This window comes from Sorghum bicolor, chromosome 3 (assembly GCF_000003195.3).
Source record: "Sorghum bicolor cultivar BTx623 chromosome 3, Sorghum_bicolor_NCBIv3, whole genome shotgun sequence".
Lineage (NCBI taxonomy): Eukaryota > Viridiplantae > Streptophyta > Magnoliopsida > Poales > Poaceae > Sorghum > Sorghum bicolor.
Genome location: NC_012872.2, coordinates 63,607,084 through 63,625,526, shown reverse-complemented (window position 1 = coordinate 63,625,526; position 18,443 = coordinate 63,607,084). Strand labels below are relative to the sequence as shown.

General features: G+C 39.8%; 2 protein-coding genes across 3 annotated transcripts; one reads left to right on the top strand and one right to left on the bottom strand.

Moving 5' to 3' along the window:
• On the bottom strand, nucleotides 1,934-9,994 carry LOC8079249. Of its 2 annotated transcripts, XM_021456900.1 has the most exons (9): nucleotides 9,534-9,994; nucleotides 8,334-8,480; nucleotides 7,786-7,970; nucleotides 6,098-7,467; nucleotides 5,214-5,275; nucleotides 4,535-5,129; nucleotides 4,361-4,442; nucleotides 2,811-2,858; nucleotides 1,934-2,261 (listed from the first exon to the last, which is right to left on the bottom strand). In XM_021456900.1, the coding sequence occupies exons 1-9, from the start codon at nucleotides 9,880-9,882 to the stop codon at nucleotides 2,058-2,060; spliced, it is 3,042 nt and encodes a 1,013-aa protein (XP_021312575.1). In that variant the 5' UTR covers nucleotides 9,883-9,994; the 3' UTR covers nucleotides 1,934-2,057. The 2 variants fall into 2 exon arrangements, with proteins under 2 accessions (XP_021312575.1, XP_002456398.1); XM_002456353.2 differs by having other exon boundaries at nucleotides 7,786-8,480.
• LOC8079248 (deoxycytidylate deaminase) lies at nucleotides 12,373-17,974 on the top strand. Its single transcript, XM_002458503.2, has 9 exons — nucleotides 12,373-12,747; nucleotides 12,843-12,918; nucleotides 13,552-13,591; nucleotides 15,429-15,487; nucleotides 15,708-15,745; nucleotides 16,334-16,397; nucleotides 16,485-16,538; nucleotides 16,989-17,090; nucleotides 17,555-17,974. Exons 1-9 carry the CDS (start codon nucleotides 12,551-12,553, stop codon nucleotides 17,609-17,611), a joined length of 687 nt encoding a protein of 228 aa, XP_002458548.1. The 5' UTR covers nucleotides 12,373-12,550; the 3' UTR covers nucleotides 17,612-17,974.

The window sequence follows — 18,443 nt, the reverse complement described above, 5'->3', positions numbered from 1 at the left end:
AGGAAGTGGACGATGCAGCAGGAGCAATCGCCACCGCTACCTGTAGTGCTAGTGCCGCGGAGGACCCTGCCCTGCTCGTCGAAGACCTCACTGCTTTCCCTGTGGTGGCGGTGGATGTTGTCACTTGTCAACGCCAATCCTGCTGATGGGGCGGACGCAGGAGCAGGCTATGAGCCCGAGTTGGTGGAGCCCGAGCCCGAGTTGGTGATGACTGGATGACGACAGTTTCGACTTCATGAACTCTTTGCCTGACTTGTTGCCTAGGGTCGACTTATCCCAATGAGCCGATGGTGCCGGACGACACATGATCAAACACGCCATAGATTGATTTAGCTCCTTAATTTGTTGTAGCTGGCGATAGCGAATTGCTGTATCTGTTGATTTTGTGTGTTGGTGGATTCTTCGATTCCTAGGTGGGAACACCTTTTTTTTTTTTGGTGAAACAGAGTTTCTACTGCCTTGTTATTGTTACTTGTTAGTAATAGTTTAACCTTCTTGAGTTGTCTTAACCACGAAATGGTGTCTTATTTGTGATCATTGGTGAGTGTGGACGATTCAAAATCTGCCTATGTCTCTGCTATTGCTTTGTTTTACTATTTTCAGTTGTACTTGTATACGATGAATGATACTGAAAGAACCATGATATATGTTGCAAAAGGTGAGAATTACTCCTCCATTCCAAACTACAAGACATTCCAAGAACCTTAAGAGTCAAAGCACTTCATGTTTGACCAAAATTATAGAGAAAATTACAAAGATTTATTACCTCAAATAGATATATACTATGAAAATAATTAATAAAGAATATAATGATATTTAGTTTAATAATAAATGTTATTATTTTATCATATAATTTTGGTTAAACTTAAGATGCTCTGACTTTACAAGATTTTTAGAATGTCTTATAATTTAGAATAGAGGAAGTACTAAGCAACCCCTAAGAAAAAATCGATCGGTTAGTCTCATGTGAAGCATAACGATTGTTCACTCCCAATTTATATTGCAAAGTAAAACTAGCTGGATGACTGAGCACAAATCCAACTAAACTAGCTTTCTATACGCAAGAGATAAGTCAATATAAGATGAAACTAGCTTTGAACCGCTTCGACGGCGCAGTGTTGTACGTAGATGGGAATAATAGATTGAAACTGAAAACCCTTTGTTTCCTATACGCAAGATGCCAGCATGTCGTCGTCTAAACAAATTCCCTCAAAAACAAACTCGTGCGATTCAAAAACTGCATGTGGTTGTATGACCACATCATGAATTGTCGCGCGCACCGCAGTCAAGCATCGTGTCTGCTTGGTCCAGCCGGTGCCGATCAACAGGCATCGAAGCGATCATTGCATCTCTTGGAACTTTTGTACTATAGATACAGAGGTGATTGTATGTTCGCGTATGTAAGTGTCTATGTCTGTAACTAGTCCTCACAAAAAAAGATAGATAGAGAAAATCTAAAGCAATTATCGGCCGATTAAGTGATTAGTTAAGAGCCCTGAGGCGAAGAGAACTGTATTCCTAAAAGTTATTGCCTCGAAAGAGATCTCATCAGTGCTGCCTGCATGCAAGCAGACATTGTGTCAGCCCTGCCCCAACTCCACACTCGTCATTTGGCAAAAACCGCTGGGTCATCAACTAAACATTCACCATAGTCCACCCTTCCGGCTGTGGAGCCCAATCTTTTAGGTTTAACAGAGCCCCACTCACACTATGGGCGGTAATCTATTCGCTTAGCTGAAAAACCATAGCTGCTGCAGGCACGGCGGCAAGACCAGGACAGGATGTTTACTACTCTGCTGCCCCCCGGGTCAGTACGCCTAACGCCGCCTGCACAGTTGCAGAGCATATGGTGACTGACTGGCTGGCGCACGAGCTCCCACCGCAGAGCTAGATTTCGACACAAGGCTTGCGATTGTTCTACGCACTTCACAGAGAATAATGCTAACAACGCATAGTAGCCAACGATTATGCACAGTTTTCACATAACTGCTACGGAGTTGAAAGCTCTACAAAAACCTTAGAATCGACAAAGCTAACATACATGTAGCACACAACTGTCATGATGCTTCGATGGTTGTTTCCTTGGGCAAAGTTACAACAATCATAGTGTCAGCTGGAACAGGGGGGATTCCTACCATGCCACATGTATCAGATGTGGGAGGAAGGATGAATAGTATCCTCGTCCACATGGCCTTCACAGCAGGAATCCTAATCACGCCAGCGCAGTCTTTCTGTACCAGATAGCTTATGAAATCTCGGAACTGCAAGATACACAACAAACCAGTTAACTACTTGGCCATTAGTTATCAAGAACATAACACTGAAATCTAGTTTCCACGTGATCTCAGACAACCAGGTTTCCAGGCCTGATATGACGACAGTATTGCTGTCATGGAACACAGGCAGAGACAAAATGCCATACAGCTGTAGTCTACTGAACTATTAACTCACAAACACAAAACACCTACAAACTCAAAATTACATGGTCCCAATTGACAATTTCAGCAAAGAATTGTCTGCCACAAATGCAAAATTCATTCAGTTTTCCCCACTAAAGAAATCACAACAGAAGGCCCCTTTGGCTTGCCCTAGATTTTGTTGTTTTAAACTCTTTCCCTCTTAATTGAAAGGCAGAGTTCCAGCCAAAATGATTTCATTTGCTGTTTGCTTAAGATCTAATCCAAGATTAATGTAATCACATATGCACAACAACTAAAGATAGTTTAGAAGTATCGGATCACTCATTGATTGCAATAGATACATAAAACAGAGACAATGTAATTTAGTTGCCATTATTGATAAGATCATACCCCTTTGTGATCAACATTTGAACAAGGCACGAGCCGGCAGACTTCTCTCTGCAAAGTGGGGAAAAATTATTTTTTCAACATCAGAAAGCACAAGGATTGTTCGTTTGGCTGATAAGGCATCAGAAAGTATCGGAAAACATCAGAAAGTATCGGAAACGCCTTGTTCGTTTGGCTGATAAGGCATTGCAGGAAGTACTGTTGGTTGATTTGTTGTGAGAGAAGAAAATACTCTACCCTTAACGTATTAAAATCATTGCTAATTAATAATTAAAACAACCATGTCTATTACTCCGAACCAAGTTACAGTATGTTTAAGCCGAGACCCAATATGAGCCACCAGTAGGGTGGGGCTCCTTTTCCCTAATGTAAAACCCAGTACTCCAATGGAGATGAAACCCAAGAGAAAATTCCTTGCATAATCCAAGAAATCAAACAAAAGATAAATCCTCCCACTAATTATAGGTGATATATAACTCTAAAACTACTGGCATAATGAACTACAGAATATTGTCTTTATGCTAATACATTGACTGAACGGTAAGTGAGCACTAAGTAGCTTGGCTTAGATCAGGAAATAGGTACCATGTCTTACAAATAACAAATTTATTAGCATCAGGTATCATCATATTCTGAAACCAATGTTGTCATAGCAATATAGCATATTAGTATACATGCAAGTAAACTTTAGAAGCTTTAATCATTAATTTACACAAAAACACTTAACTTTGCCACGAAGACATGTTATTCTTATATTTTTCAATAAAAGTATTTTAGTTCATTCTAGTTTAAAACCTAGTCTACATACAGAAAAAGTAATTAAAGGTGGTATTGGAGACCTTGTCAGTGTGCAAAGATACTAGCAAAAAAGAATTGAGGGAATAATGTCCATTAGAAATTTCCTGTCCAACTATTACAACCCCCACCCTCAACAGCATTATTTGAGTATTAAAAAGCTCAGAGAGGGCCCTTTACATGTATTGCTCCATCTACCCTTTTTTGTATAAAATAGTGAGCTGAACCAGGTGTCAAAAGATCAGTGATGAACTTTGGACAAATCATCCATCAAGAAACCCAACAAAAGCTAGATTAAAACATACAGGTGTCTGAATGATCCATAATTAGCTATCAAGACATGAAGCATGAATTGAAAACAGCTATAGCTTTGCATCAGCAATCTCATAATAGTCTCAGTCCAAAATTTACGTTCAATTCAGACTAGAGAAACAAAGATTTAACTAGATCAATTTCAGTGCCATCATCTGGAAGTAAACGAAATAACTCGATATCCATTATGCAAATAAAACATAGAACAGATTTACCAACACCAGTATTACATATGAGTATCTGAGCACCAAAATCATATTTTTCAAGTAACATGGTTCTTAATGCAGAATGTTATTCAGGTACACTTTACATGGTATGTGAAATTTGTGTGTTAAAGTTCTCATGAACAGAACACCCTTTCCCATTTCATCAAGACAACACAAATGTTGAAACTATTCTAGGCTGCAAATATTTCTGAAATGTGATATGGCCTTATATAACATTACCTTATTAGGTGGTGTATTGTTGAAAGTTGTCTTCACATGCTGGAAAGCCGAGCGCTTTGTCACATCTAGCTCCGAAGGCCATCTGAAATGTCCAAGCAAAATGATTAAGAAAACTTCTATATTCATACTGCATATTATATATTAGTATTGAGCATTAATATATGCAACTCTTACTCTGCTGGTTCAGAAACAGAATTTTCGTATCTGCAGGTATCCAACTCTATTCTGCTTGCATAGATTCTGCAATAATGCATGCCACTTTTTAAAAGAGGACCCTGCCATTGAGGGTGAGAACTTGACTTTTGCGAGTTGGATGAATCAGCAATAGGTTGCGGCGGAGGAGAATTTGGGGGTGGCGGCACTAAAGGTGGCTGGGAAATAGGTAGTGGTGGTGGGGGTGGTGGCATATCTAGAGGTGTAAATGGTGGGGGAGCTATAGTTGGCAGAGGTAGTGACGGTGGCATTTTCTCAGAATGCTGTGCTGAACCTCCAGGAAGCTGTGGAAGAGGGGTAACACAAGAGGGTATGAAAGGAAGAGAAGCTGGATTAACACGGAAGCTACTTCCAGGCATCATGCGGGGAGAAACGTGGCTGAAGGGCAGTGGATTTGGAGTAGTGTTCTCCCAGGGGCTCCCTGGACCAGGATATATAGGACGGACAAAAGAGGTTTGAATAGGTGGTGGTGGTATTACAGAACCATGGTGTGCGGAAACAGGTGGGCAAGGAAAAATTCCTTGTGGAGCTCTGCTTGTATTTGGAGGTGGCGGACCTGCACATCAAGGAACACATTATCATATTGGAAACTAATCATGTACAAGCTCGCATTCTGTTCCACTAATCAAATAAGACTTACCATAAATAGGTCGATCCCCTGGTGCTGCATATCCTGCATGATATCCTGGAACTCTTGGATTCCTGCATGCATTCCAAAGTGGAATGAGTATGTTGAGTAACAAGAAAGTTTACCCTTGTGGCATGTAAAAGATGTAGCAAATTACATAATGTGGTGTCCGCAGCTACCATAATGTGGTGACCAGCTGCTGTTGCAGAAAGCAACTAAAAAAAAGGCCTGACATTATGGTTTTGGTCTCAAGCAAGCAAGGAATGCGGTCTACAAATTTTTTTGGCAATATGGAATTAATTGTATGTTAAACTTAGGCATCAAATATTCTCCATGGAAATTTTAGTTTTGTTTAGATTGTCTTCATGCAAATATGCTGAGTGTGTTATTTTATTTCTCCATGGAATAGTATCTAAATTACATTCATATTTGTGTTTTAGGATGTGGATGCAGCCTAAAAGATGAAAAGGTGACAATGATGATAGCAATTAGAGGAAGATTACAGTACTCTGCGGAACATGACTGAAGATGCCTAGAGAACCATATGACTAAAGATGCCTAGAGAACCATATGATAGGAGCCGAGCCTTAGTATGTGGTGTTTCAGAAATATATGAAGGTAATGACAATTGCTTGTGGCTACATTCTAAGGGAAAATACAACAGAGCTTTCTACTATTTACTACATATTTGATATATACTCAAGGTTTACGTGTATTTTGGAGTGCAGTTTTCAACACAATTGTTTGCAATGATACTTATGTAAAATTAATGCTTCTATGTCTTATACTGTGATCCAAAACAATATGCTTTTCATTCTTCTTTTATTGCATGGAAATTATTCAGCTCCCATTGCAATGCACGGGCATAAACCAAGGGGAAAAGAGGTTAAGCTGACCTGATCTCATGGCGCACGCTGTTGTCAGGAACACTCTGGCTTAACAACGGAGCAACAGGTGGCACTGTTTTATCATGAACAGATCCTGCACTGCATGTCCTTAATTCAACACTAAGTGACTTCAAGCCAAATCGTGCTCCATGTAAGTGTGATTTTGCACGGGCAGCAGCATCTTGTGATCTATAAACTATAAAGCAGCTGCTATCAGACCTATTGAATTGGTTCCTGATGACCTCACCGAATTGAGAGAAAGCATTGATTAAATCGATGTCAGGGACTGAGTGGTCTATATTTTGCACCAAAAGCTGATGACCAGGTGGATTCATATCCCTGGAACAAGCATCTTGAGGAGCTTGGTGCCTAATATAGAATTTTGCAGTAGCTGCATCAACTGCCGTCTCAAATTCAAGAAGCAAAGCATTTTCACCAGAGATATCAGTGATCCCAGATGGCCACTTCAGCCCTGCCATCTTTAACTCATCAAAGACCTCATCTTTGTCTTTTTTATTCTTGACTTTAGCAACATAAATATGACGGCTTTCACCAATAGCTATACCACGAATAAATCCCTTACTACCTATAAGCCTATCTAAATACCTTATTTGAAGAAAACCGCCCCAACTAGATGAACCCTGCATATATCCACATGCATGCACAGCATGTAATATGTTTCTATACTCAACTAAGCAAAATTTTTTGGATGGATAGAACAAAAAATTTACTAGTGGGCCAAACTCCTCAAACTTGGATCTGACCAGTGACTCCGTAGCTCTATTTCCCAGTGAACCAACCCAAAGTTCCTTTGAAACTGAAATCACGTCCCTAGCAACATAAGTGCCATAAATATCAAATGGTTCAGAAAATAAATGCTTTGCCCTTCCAAAATGTTGTCCTGGAGAAGTAAGTGATGTAGATCCTCCAGCAGGATCATACGCGGCTTTTGGCATAAGCAAATCCGATCTTGTACCTTGATGCCGTGCATCAGAGACAACAGTTCGTCCTTTGAAGTCATTCAATTTTGCATCTGTAAGCACATTAGATTTCTGATTATCAGAACAAACCATGTCCACATTCTTGTTCTGTGAAGACTTATTTCCATAATTATTGACACTCTCAGTTTTTGCAAGTGCCTGCTCAGACGAAGAAATTAGTTCATCTGGTCGCATATTTTCTCTGACGTTGTTGTCAAGTTTCTCCAGCACTGATGATTCATTGCCCGTGTGACTTTTATCCTCAGAAGGTTCTGACAAAGAGCCCAGAACTTTCAAACAAGATGACACCTCAGAAACCACAGCAGGTTTACAAGAATCACATAATTTCCTGTACCTTGATAATATCCAACGTCTCAGAGATGGATGCCTAGAGATGGCCTGCAAATTTAACTTAGTAAGATTGTAAGAAACAAATAAGAAAATAGATGGAAAAATGAAGAGGAAGTTATACAGCAGATTTTTTTAAGTCAAAGTTAAATGCAAAATTACAAAGAAGTTCCTAGATATCAAACTTTCTGCGTCAATTTTAACTTTAAGCACAAGTAGAACCTTGTGACGCGTAACTTGAATATAAACAACAGATCCCTAATCATTTACAAATTGTTCTTAGCAGTTAAATAGGTTATGCTATAACCCATCATTGTTTTCCTACAGTTAAAAGGTGAAAGTTCAGCATCAATGGAAAATGATCCATACCATGGTGATGTAACACTCATTTGACTCCATAGCATTTTCCGAAACAACAAGATTTGAATCAACAACTTTATTGGTGTCGGACAGATTTCCGTCCATACCCATAGCAACATTTGCAGCATTACAGGTCAGATGACAGCTCAACTGATTTAAAAGGTATAACCCTTCTCCCTTTACATCATCACATTCTGCAGAAGCAAGCAGTGTAAAACAGGCTTCTAGTATATTCTCTGGGAACAAAAGAAATGTGCAAAGCAAGCAAATAGCTCCCAGTTCAGATAAATTATCAATTGTTGGTTGCTTAGCATTGTCCAACTCCAATTTTAAAGTTTCTAATAACGTCACAGGGTCCTGAAGCATTGCATGTTTTGTATAGTCCATACGATAGATATCCTTCCCCTCCAAGGTTGAAATGAAGAAGGAGAGAACAGTTCTATAAACGACAGAGCAGATCCCTTTCATAACAGATGACTTGAGTTCTTCAGAAGATGCTGCAGAGCATATGTGAGTTAAGCCAATGATACATGCTTTAGCTGTCTTGTATGGCACACCTTTCAAATCCTCCCCTCTCTTTACAGTGGCCATGTTGCATCTGTACATGTTGATGGTAACTTTAGTCGCCGCCTCGAGTGCAGTAGGACAGCGTGGGGCAAATCGAGGGATTGGCAACGATAGAAAACATTGTACGCTTTCACAACCTGTATGGATGAACAAGGAAAAGTTAAGATGGTTTGTAAACATGGAAGAAACTGATTCGTTACCAAAATAACAGCCTTAAGCTGTGTAAATAAAGTCCTGTTGTACTCCAGAAGTTTTAGTCATTAATAGTGCTCTGTTAGTTAATATAAAGTTAAAGCCAAAGGAAGAGATAACACCTTTAAATCTGACATATTATGAGCAGAAAGCTGTAACAAATAATAAATTGGCAGATAAACTCCTAACTCTTTCAAGATTGTGCAATTATTGGATTTATTCACCTTCCCATCTCATGGAAAATTTTCTCCTCCCTATTTGCTAAACAAACTGGTCACAAAACATGGAGAAGCATAATTGCTAAAGAGAAAATTAGGACATCTGTAGTGAAGTAAGCTTTCGAAAGGATCAAGTTTTATAGTTCCACAAATAATGGATAATTTAATCATGAATAACACTTTGTCTTACCTTAAAGATATATAACAAACAACATATCCAAATTTCAACAAGCTCGTTTTGATTTCGATCAATGATGTGGTAGTACTTGAAACAACTTCCAAATTGTAGTTACTAGCACAGAAATTTCATGCAGAATTTATCATTATTGGTATACAATGTCATTATGGTGTACTTAAAACAACATTCACTACAGATAAGACACGGACTAATGGAATGCATAGCCAGGTAAGTTAATTGAAGATCAACAAACTCTTGTCGGTTCCAAATCAAACAAAGGAAGTTAGCGAAAATACTGCATGAAATCCATGTGAAGCAGTAATTCTTATGTCAAGTTACATGATTCCATTTGTTTAGATCTGAAATTCTGGATTCACAGTCTATCTATTAAACATTCCTAAAACAGGGCATACGTTTTCCCTCTCCTGGTATAGTATAAACCATCGCAGCAACAAACAAACGTACTCTTGAATGTGGAGCTGATTCAAGCCTACATACTTACACAGCACAGGCTATAGCAAATCACGACATCAAGTAACAACGAATGTAATGCCAATTTTGTTGTATGTCATGACGACAGAGAGAGGGGGAAGTTTAGCCACCTCGGGAGGCGGAGATGAGGTAGAGATAGTCCTGCTCCAGCTCGGGCGTGAGGCCGCCGTCTTTGTGCTCCTGTATGTACTTGCGGATACGGTTGTACCGCTGGAAGACATTCCTCAGCTCCTCCTGGTTGCGGAGCTTTTGAAGCCTCACCTCCTCCGGCGACTGGGATGCCGTTTCCGTCGGAGGTGAGGTGGAGGTTGAGGGCGCCGCAGCACCTAGGGTTTCGGGAGGCGGCGGGGCAGGGGAAGGAAGCCGCGCGGGTGCCGGATTGGAGGAGGAGGGGCTTGGGTCCTGGGCGTCGGCGACCTTCCGTTTCTTCGGCTGCGGATCCGCCGCCGGCGACGCCATGATCGGGCTCCCACGGGGAGAATTTGACGATGGTTCGGCCACAGCCGATTGGCGTCTCTCGCCAGCGCTTCCCTGGGACTGAGACAAGACAAACCTCAAAAAACAAAAAAAAAGGAACGGGGTTTTGTGAACTGATGTCCTAATTTTTTTTTATTGGGCTTTGTTTAGTTCCTAAATTTTTTTCAAAAAAATTCAGATTTTCCATCACACCAAATTTTTATATGCATGCATGAAGTATTAAATATATACGAAAATAAAAACTAATTGCACAGTTTGGTCGAAATTGACGAGACGAATCTTTTGAGTCTAGTTAGTACATGATTGGATAATATTTGTCAAATACAAACGAAATTGGTATTATTCCTATTTTGCAAAAAAAATTTGAAACTAAACACGGCCTTGCTTGCAAATGCTCCCAATAATAAATGTATACGCAAACTTCTTGTGGCTGACGGGTGGACCATAGAACTTACCGCAGCAACCTCAAGACTCGTTGGTGGAACCTCCCTGGAGTCTCGGCACCGTTTAGTGTGGACATCGACTGTATGAGTGAGGTTCTCTACAGGTCCATAGAACGTGACGGAAAAGGTAACGACGCTTAATGGCTTCGATGCCGGCGGTGGCGGTCCATCCACCGATGGATCAACAGCTGTGCTCCCGGATACGCCGATAGTAACTATCGGTGCTGAGTTTGGCAGCGTAGACGGATCCACGGCAAAGATATGTGTGGACATAATGATATAGACACAGAATAGAGGAAATTTGTCTATATGATGCTCAAGTTTTTCATCAAACTAAGCACCAAAATGATCAGCGGCCGGAGCACGTACCTCTTCTACCCATAGCCAATGGATTTCTCAATCTCGGTTACCTATAGCCATATTCCTCCATGATAGCAAGCTCAAGCATGACATGACTCATGTACGCTAGTCGTGTTTTTCATATTTGGTGTTTTTACGCCCCTAGATCTACAATCACTTCCTGCCGCAATGTTAATCGGAGTCGTGGGGCTATCGCACCACGCTCTTGCTCTTGCCTCGTCCAACAGACTTCCTTCTCACTACTTGATTGCCCGCGATGTTGCTCTTCCGCCCACACCACTGCCGATCTAGTCTTTTGCTCTCAGATTCCCAAAATTCCCTTCTAAATCCGTTGGACTCCCACAAACAACCAAGGCCTAGACCTTGATCCCTAACCTCACCGAGTCGCTTACCTTTTCCTTCCCTAACCTCACCAAATATGGAGAAGGATTGGGGAAAGACGAGTAGAAAGGGGGGGGGGAATCTAACTCTGCTCCCTACGAGCACCGCGAAGACGAAGAGCAGAGAAAACAAAATGAAAAAAATAAGAGGAACTACCAGAGTGGCGGCGTAGGACTAGAGAGGGTTATTTATTAAGGCAAGGATTGTGAATTAGGGTTTTAATAGCATTTTGGTCCATCTGATCTTTGATCCACGGTTTCATTAGAAACATTAATAGTTTCCACATCTCCTTTCTAAATATAGACTACTACTCACTTGAATAAAATGCTCCGAGAACAAAAACATAGGAAGTGTTTTATTGCTAAAATATTAATAAAAACACTATGAGAAAAGGATTAGAGGAGACGATGATGAATCACTATCTGATTACACTGAGGTTGAAGTTATATCGACTTTGTATAGGATGGTATGTCATATATCTATACCTCTACATATCTAGAACCTGACATAGAAACTTTGTGAAAAAAATGTTTCTTTCCATGTTGTTGACATGAAAAAAGGGTTAAAGGAGCTTGGACTTCAACTTTTGGAGCTGAAAAGTTTCCAAGAATCCAAAACTTTTGTTTTGCCTCAAGAAGTGTCTTGAGTGAATTGACCCTAGTTGCTAGCCAACAACAACATAGGATGCCAATTCGGCTTTTTTAACGGGGCAAAAACGAGTTAGAGCATCCCCAAGAGGCTCCCCATATCCTTTTAAAATGCTATGAATAGAAATTTTGGTGAAAATTTACCCTCTAAACATCTTTTCTAAATAGTCATCTAAATACAATCATCTTCTATTCTAGATTTTTCACTAGTTAAAAATAGAAGACGAGAATAACTCTTTAGGATGCGCATGAGATATAGAAAATCTATTTGAGAGTAAAAAGATATAGAAAGTAATTTTTATACAAATAACCCTCTAAATGATAATTTAGAGAGTGAAATTTAGAAAGCCTCTACATGCTCTTACTCATTAGCTAACCAATCCAAACTGGCCTCTTCAGCGTCCGAGAGGGCCAATTTTGGAGGAAGAGGGGGTTTGAAACTATTTGACCAATGATTTGACCAATGACTACCTTTGCACAGTTATCAGTTTCTTTTACCTTTGAAAAAAAACTCGTGACTCCCAAGCGGGAAAAACCATAGCGACAATTTTGTTTGGGGAGTGAGAAAAAGTATGTGTACTATGGACCTCTACAGTCGACGAGGCCCATAGGCCCAAACCAAGAATATGGAACTTCGTCGACTCGTCAGCGTCACTGCCTTCTTCTCACGGGCGGGAATAGGAGAGGAAGCCCCAAAATTTCCCGCGTTCGTGGTCTCCAGCTCTCCATTCCCCAACCTCCTGGTTCAGCTAGCGTCGCCGCCGCACCGTACCCACACCTCCGGTGGCCGGCGCGCTCATTTCCCGCCGAGCGAGCGCGATGGCCTCGATCAGGGATCTAGCCATAGCTTCTCTCTCAGCTGCGGCGGGCGCCGTTGCTGCCGCAGCTGCGCTGCGCCTCCTGTCTTCCCGCAGAACATCCTCCGTCAGACCCCAGAACCTTTCCCTCGCCGCCAATGGATCCGCCTCCGAGCGCCTGCTGGCGCAGTCCCCCTTCGATCCTGCCAAGAGGGAAGGGTTCGTCCACGCTGTCCCGCCCTCGTTAGCGATCCTTATGCCAGTTCCCCTCGTCTTGAGTCTCCTGTGCGGATTCGTGGCGCTTGTTTGTGCAGGTATATTTCCTGGGACGACTACTTCATGGCGATCGCCTTCCTTTCGGCTGAGCGGTCTAAGGATCCTAATCGGCAGGTAAATGACATCTGTACTGGATATGTATTCGCGCCAAAGCTGTTTGTGGAAATTCCTTAGTGACGCACTGACGCTGGAACATGCACAGGTCTAAAATATGCAATCTAATGGTCAAATTCTGTCGACTTGACATTTCAGTCACACTGTATTACTAGAGTCTGTCTTAGCACTAGTTAGTAGTTACTAGGCCATGTTAAGTAGTATTATACTTCTGTTTGAACAATGCTTATTGATCTTTTGCACCCGACCATGAATAAAAAACACCAGAATTAGCAACAACAGAATCTTTTGTTTCTATTGCAAAAGACTTTACATCTTTGTACTGAACAATTCAAAATCTTTCCAAGTCCATTTCAGTGCTTACAAAACAAAGCTCCAAATCGATAGACTTCATTTCTACTTTGTGTGGCAATATTAAAATAAATCTATTACCTCTTTATAGTTTCAATTAAAACATGTCACTTTCTGCTTGATTTGTTATAAATGGAAGAGGGAGAAGATGCTTGTTTTGACATCCTTTGCATAATCATGAAAAACATTTATCACAGTATGTCAGATAATGTAATTTTTTCCCCTTCACCTATGTCAGTGATCAAATTATGAATTGATTGATATGCCATCCATTTCACTCAGGTTGGAGCATGCTTGGTTAGCCAAGAGGGAATAATCCTAGGTGAGGATGAAGCTGTACTGCTGCAGAATGCTCTGCATACACTGATATGCATTTGTGTATGTATTAATTTGATCATGGGAATGCCTGGTGTATTGGATCTATGCTCTGTGCTGATAAATGCTGGAGTGTGAATGTTTATTCCTGTGGTACCTTCATGTTGGAAATTCACTACCCAAGTACCCATACCCTATAACTTCAATCTTTTCCTGTCTAGTTCATACTTTTGATGGTTTGATCCCAGTTCTGCTATTCCAATCATATATCCAAGAGCAGGAATAATGGAGCAGTAAATAATTTCTATAATAGTTGATTCCTAGTTTACCATGGCATTAGTGGTATCCAGCCCCGGCCCTGAGGGGGTGCGAGCAGAGCAGCCGAACCGGGCCCTTGAGGCCAGGGGGCCCTACCCCAAATACATTAGTAGATATAATAGGTATAATATATAGTATTCAGCTTAAGGAGAAAACACGTCATTTATACGGTTGTATGTATATACGAGTCCATATGATTTAGTTGCCTGGTCTTTCGTAGTTCCGCGGTGTTTGTGACTCCGTCCCTTGCGCCGCGCGGCCGTGTTCATTCTGATCTGTATTTGTTCGGTTGCCTATTTTTCTTTATAGGTACAAAACTGCTCTTGTCCCTAGTCTTTATTCTCGATTTATTTAGGGCTTGTTTAGTTACACCTAAAAACTAAAACTTTTTCAAGGTTTTTGTCACATCGAATCTTGCGGCACATACATGAATAAAAAAATAACTAATTGTACATTTTATCTGTAATTTGTGAAACTAATCTTTTAAACCTAGTTAGTCTATAGTTAGACAACAATTGTTAAATACAAATGAAAGTGCTACAATGTCAAAATCCAAAACAATTTTAGGCCTTGTTTAGTTCACCCCGAAAACCAAAAAGTTTTCAAGATTCTCTGTCACATCGAATCTTTCGACACGTGCATGAAGCATTAAATATAGATGAAAATAAAAACTAATTGCACAGTTTATCTGTAAATCACGAGACGAATCTTTTGATCCTAATTAGTCTATAATTAGACAATATTTGCCACAATCAGACGAAAGTGCTACAGTAGCGAAAACCAAAATCTTTTCGCATCTAAACAAGGCCTTAGATCTAAATAAGGCCTTAGGTTTAGGATTTAGGAACTCCATATGATGTAGCGATCAAATTAAATTTAAGTTTGTCGAATGTTGATGTAAATGACATAATTTCTGAGTTAGCTGTTATGCAGTCTACTTGCCTAATAAGCCAATGTCTGCTATGAAAATTTTTTAGGTTATCACGGAAGTGGATTGATATCCTAATATTTCTATTGCTTATCGGATCCTATTCACTATGCCTATATTATTGAAGAATTATTTAAGATAATGTTCCAACAAATATCAAATGGTTTGGCAACTTTATGCGTCGAGAATAAATTATTAGATAAAATTAATGTTGAGGTCATCATCAATGACTTGGTAGCAGCATATGTTAGAAATTTTTTTTTTAAAAAAAATACAACTTATTTTATAAGAGTTTTTTATATATTACACTTATTAGAATTATTATTATATTGTAAAAGTTATATTAAAGCGCCCATCGTTTGTAGCTTCGCTCCGGGTCTATGATTTTACAGGGCCGGGCCTGGTGGTATCTTTTCTGTGGTGCGTTAATGGAGCCTATCCTGGCTTACAACAGTATGCAACTTAGTTCACCATAAACTTGTTCTGGTTGCTGATGGCTGTATTTGCTGTGACCTATTGTGATGAATATAGCTGTCATGCCCAACATTTAAAGCTGCATATTGTCTTTGACAATGTAACTCAGCTGTTTTCTAACCAGGAATTGGCTACAATGGCTTCCCTAGAGGTTGTTCCGATGACAAGCTTCCTTGGGCAAAGGTACATTTCTTTTATCTGAAGTTCTATTTTGGATCTATTATTAGTAGTTGGTGTCCACCCAACAACAAGAAACAGAAGGTTACTTAATAATCTAGTCAAATACCACATGCCAGTTTCAAAAGACATCCACAGATCCACTTTCTCACTTCTCAAAGAAGATTGCATGTTTCATGTATGACGAGGATAGCAGTACTATTTTGCTAATTGTTTTCTATTTCAGAAATCTGCAAATGGAAATCCATTAGAGACCAAATTTCCGTAAGTAATTAATTTCTCTCGTTATTCCTGGTCTCATTCTCATTGCCATTATTTTGTTTTCCCATTGATACACACCTATGTTTTCTGGACACAGACACCATACTATTTATGAATACATTAACTAAACTATGTTCATTGATCTTGTTCCCAAACGCATGAAAACAACTTGCCATAAAAAACTAATTTGAATATTTGATTGATGACATACCAGAACTCTTATGTGTATATACTTATAATTTCTTTCAAGTGAGCAATGCACAACAAGTGTCTGATGAAAATGAGCCATGAAACAACCATAGCACTGTGAGGCTGACTTCAGAATATGTTCTTTGTTGCTTCTACTCTATGAGTTTCATCCTCAGTTTTATGGCCTTAAACTTTGTGAAATTATTCTATATTGACTGATTATTATATTTATAGCTATCTGGCTTTGTGGCACAATCCTGAGGTACAGATTGTGGATTTTATGTTGCTTATTAATTTTCATGACGATGGCGACAATAAATTCTCATACTGAAATAGGAGTCCAGTAGCAGCACTTTATATGCTAGATTGTAACCAATTATATATATTTTTGTATCCTAGCAGCTATGTTGTTCATGCTGAGGTTAATGCAATTCTAAATACCAACCATGCTTCAGCTGCTGGACAGGTTTGGCTGTTTCAGTCTCGTATACCATTATACATATCATTCAACTTTTATAAAAACTTTACTGGTTTTCTGTGTTTCTTCTCACAGAAATTATATGTCACCATGTTCCCATGCAATGAATGTGCCAAGATTATTATTCAGGTTTGTCCCTTTGTAGGATCATGATATTAGTTAGGGTTGCAGTTTAGGGTAGTGCATTTAAATTTAGTCCCACACTGGCCCATGTTGTCACTCATTTTGTACACGACATGTATCCCCAAGTTTCTTACTATGCACTTGTAAGTATTCACCTGAGCTTGATATGCGCTCTACCTTTTCATGCTAAACTGCAATGAACCACTGCAAGCTCCCCTGTCAAAGCTTGCTTGTGCTCAATTTATTAAGTGAGGTTGCATACACACTGCAGTTCAGCAACAAAGATCTACTTGTTTGGCATTCGCATGGTAGTCCAGCGCAATTCCCCATGCAACCATTTTCCTTTCACTGAAAGTCTAATAAATCTAATAAAAGAACAGCCAACACAAAAAAATTCTTTGTGCAATTCCAATAATTATTGCTTGAGTTCTAACAGCATGCTGATATTTCTTACAGTCAGGCGTATCTGAGGTAATTTATTTCGTCGAAAAAAAGATTGACAACTCAGCTCATGTTTATGTTGCCTCTCACAAGCTATTATCGATGGCTGGTATCAAGGTCCTGAAAATCAATTTCATTTTCAGCAGCTCCCTCCATTCTAAATTATACTTCACTTTAGCTTTGTTCTAAACTTCTAAACCAAACCTCTAACTTTGATGAAGTTTATAGAAAAATTGATCAACGTCTACTGTATCAACTATCAATTAGTTTCATTAATCTTCCATGAAATATTTTTGGATAGTGAATTTATTTGAATTTGAAGATGTCTGTATTTTTTTTTCTAAAAACTTGGTCAAATTTAGAGAAGTTTAAAGGATAAATCTAAAGCGAATATAGCACTGCTGCTGATTTGTTCAAAAAAGTCTAAAGCGAACTATGATTTGGGTGGACAGAAGAACAATTTGTTGGTGTGTACTATTAGAACAAACTCTAAAGCGAACTATAATCTGGAGTGGAGGGAGTAACAGTTGTTGGTGTGTACTGTTAGAAAACCTAAAAATTTTCTTGTGCAACGACTGCAGGTCAGGAAGCATCAGCCCCAGATGGCGCAAATACCGATCAAGTTCCAGGAGCCATGAAGCTGGTACTAGTTCACACACAGACACACTCTCTTGTGAACGAATAAACAGTGCAAGATATCTGTTGGTCTTGGCACCTGTGACAAGCGACAATGGCAGTGTCGCAGCGTTCTCAGTTGTATGCGACAGTTGATCCCTCCCTCCAGGGGGCTGTTGTAAAGTTATAGCTAGAATTCGTACAAGTAATGTAAAAGGCATTTCAATTCTCCTCTCTGATACCAGATACTCCAATCATCTTTTGTATAACTGTGGTGGTGCCCTATGGTTAGTTGATAGCTTGATACCAGATACTCCTAACATATATTGTATAATAACTCTGGTGGTGCCCAATGGTTACAGTATTAGACCCTCACATCGTTTCTATTTTTTATGGTAATATTCACCTCTAGTAGATGTTGTTTCGATCGTATCCACTTCAATCCATGTGTATTGGAGTGGATTGAGGTGAAAAATAGTTTATGTTTAATCCCTATTCACTCCAATACATATGGATTGAAGTGGATACAAGTACATCCAAACAAGCCTTAACATTTGTTCTAGGCTATCGCTAGACATACGGTTTGATACAAACTCTGGGGCATGGCTCAGCAACAAATCCAAGCCAGAAGCCAGAGAACTTGCCACATGGAAAGCTATATTGTCTGCCTCTCTGTTGCAATTTGAATTGCAGATAGAGATCAAGAAACAAACTCGTTAAGCATGATATCTCTAATCTGCCGCAGTAAACGAACAATGGAGCTATGATCCAAATCTGTTGATGCAAGTGCACCTGCAATGTTTGTGGTTGTGGCATCAATCCATCTGATACTTAACTACGCCACATGTAGGCTTG

What these genes read in the sequence shown, in the direction of transcription:
- LOC8079249 (XM_002456353.2), bottom strand. Translation starts at nt 9,882, where the DNA reads ATGGCGTCGCCGGCGGCGGATCCGCAGCCGAAGAAACGGAAGGTCGCC. An exon ending in CCTCATCTCCGCCTCCCGAG is followed by an intron (nt 8,481 to 9,533) that starts GTGGCTAAACTT and finishes TCATCCATACAG; the next exon opens with GTTGTGAAAGCGTACAATGT. An exon ending in TCTGTTTCTGAACCAGCAGA is followed by an intron (nt 4,443 to 4,534) that starts GTAAGAGTTGCA and finishes TGGACATTTCAG; the next exon opens with ATGGCCTTCGGAGCTAGATG.
- LOC8079248 (XM_002458503.2), top strand. Translation starts at nt 12,551, where the DNA reads ATGGCCTCGATCAGGGATCTAGCCATAGCTTCTCTCTCAGCTGCGGCG. An exon ending in CTAAGGATCCTAATCGGCAG is followed by an intron (nt 12,919 to 13,551) that starts GTAAATGACATC and finishes CATTTCACTCAG; the next exon opens with GTTGGAGCATGCTTGGTTAG. An exon ending in GTGCCAAGATTATTATTCAG is followed by an intron (nt 16,539 to 16,988) that starts GTTTGTCCCTTT and finishes TATTTCTTACAG; the next exon opens with TCAGGCGTATCTGAGGTAAT.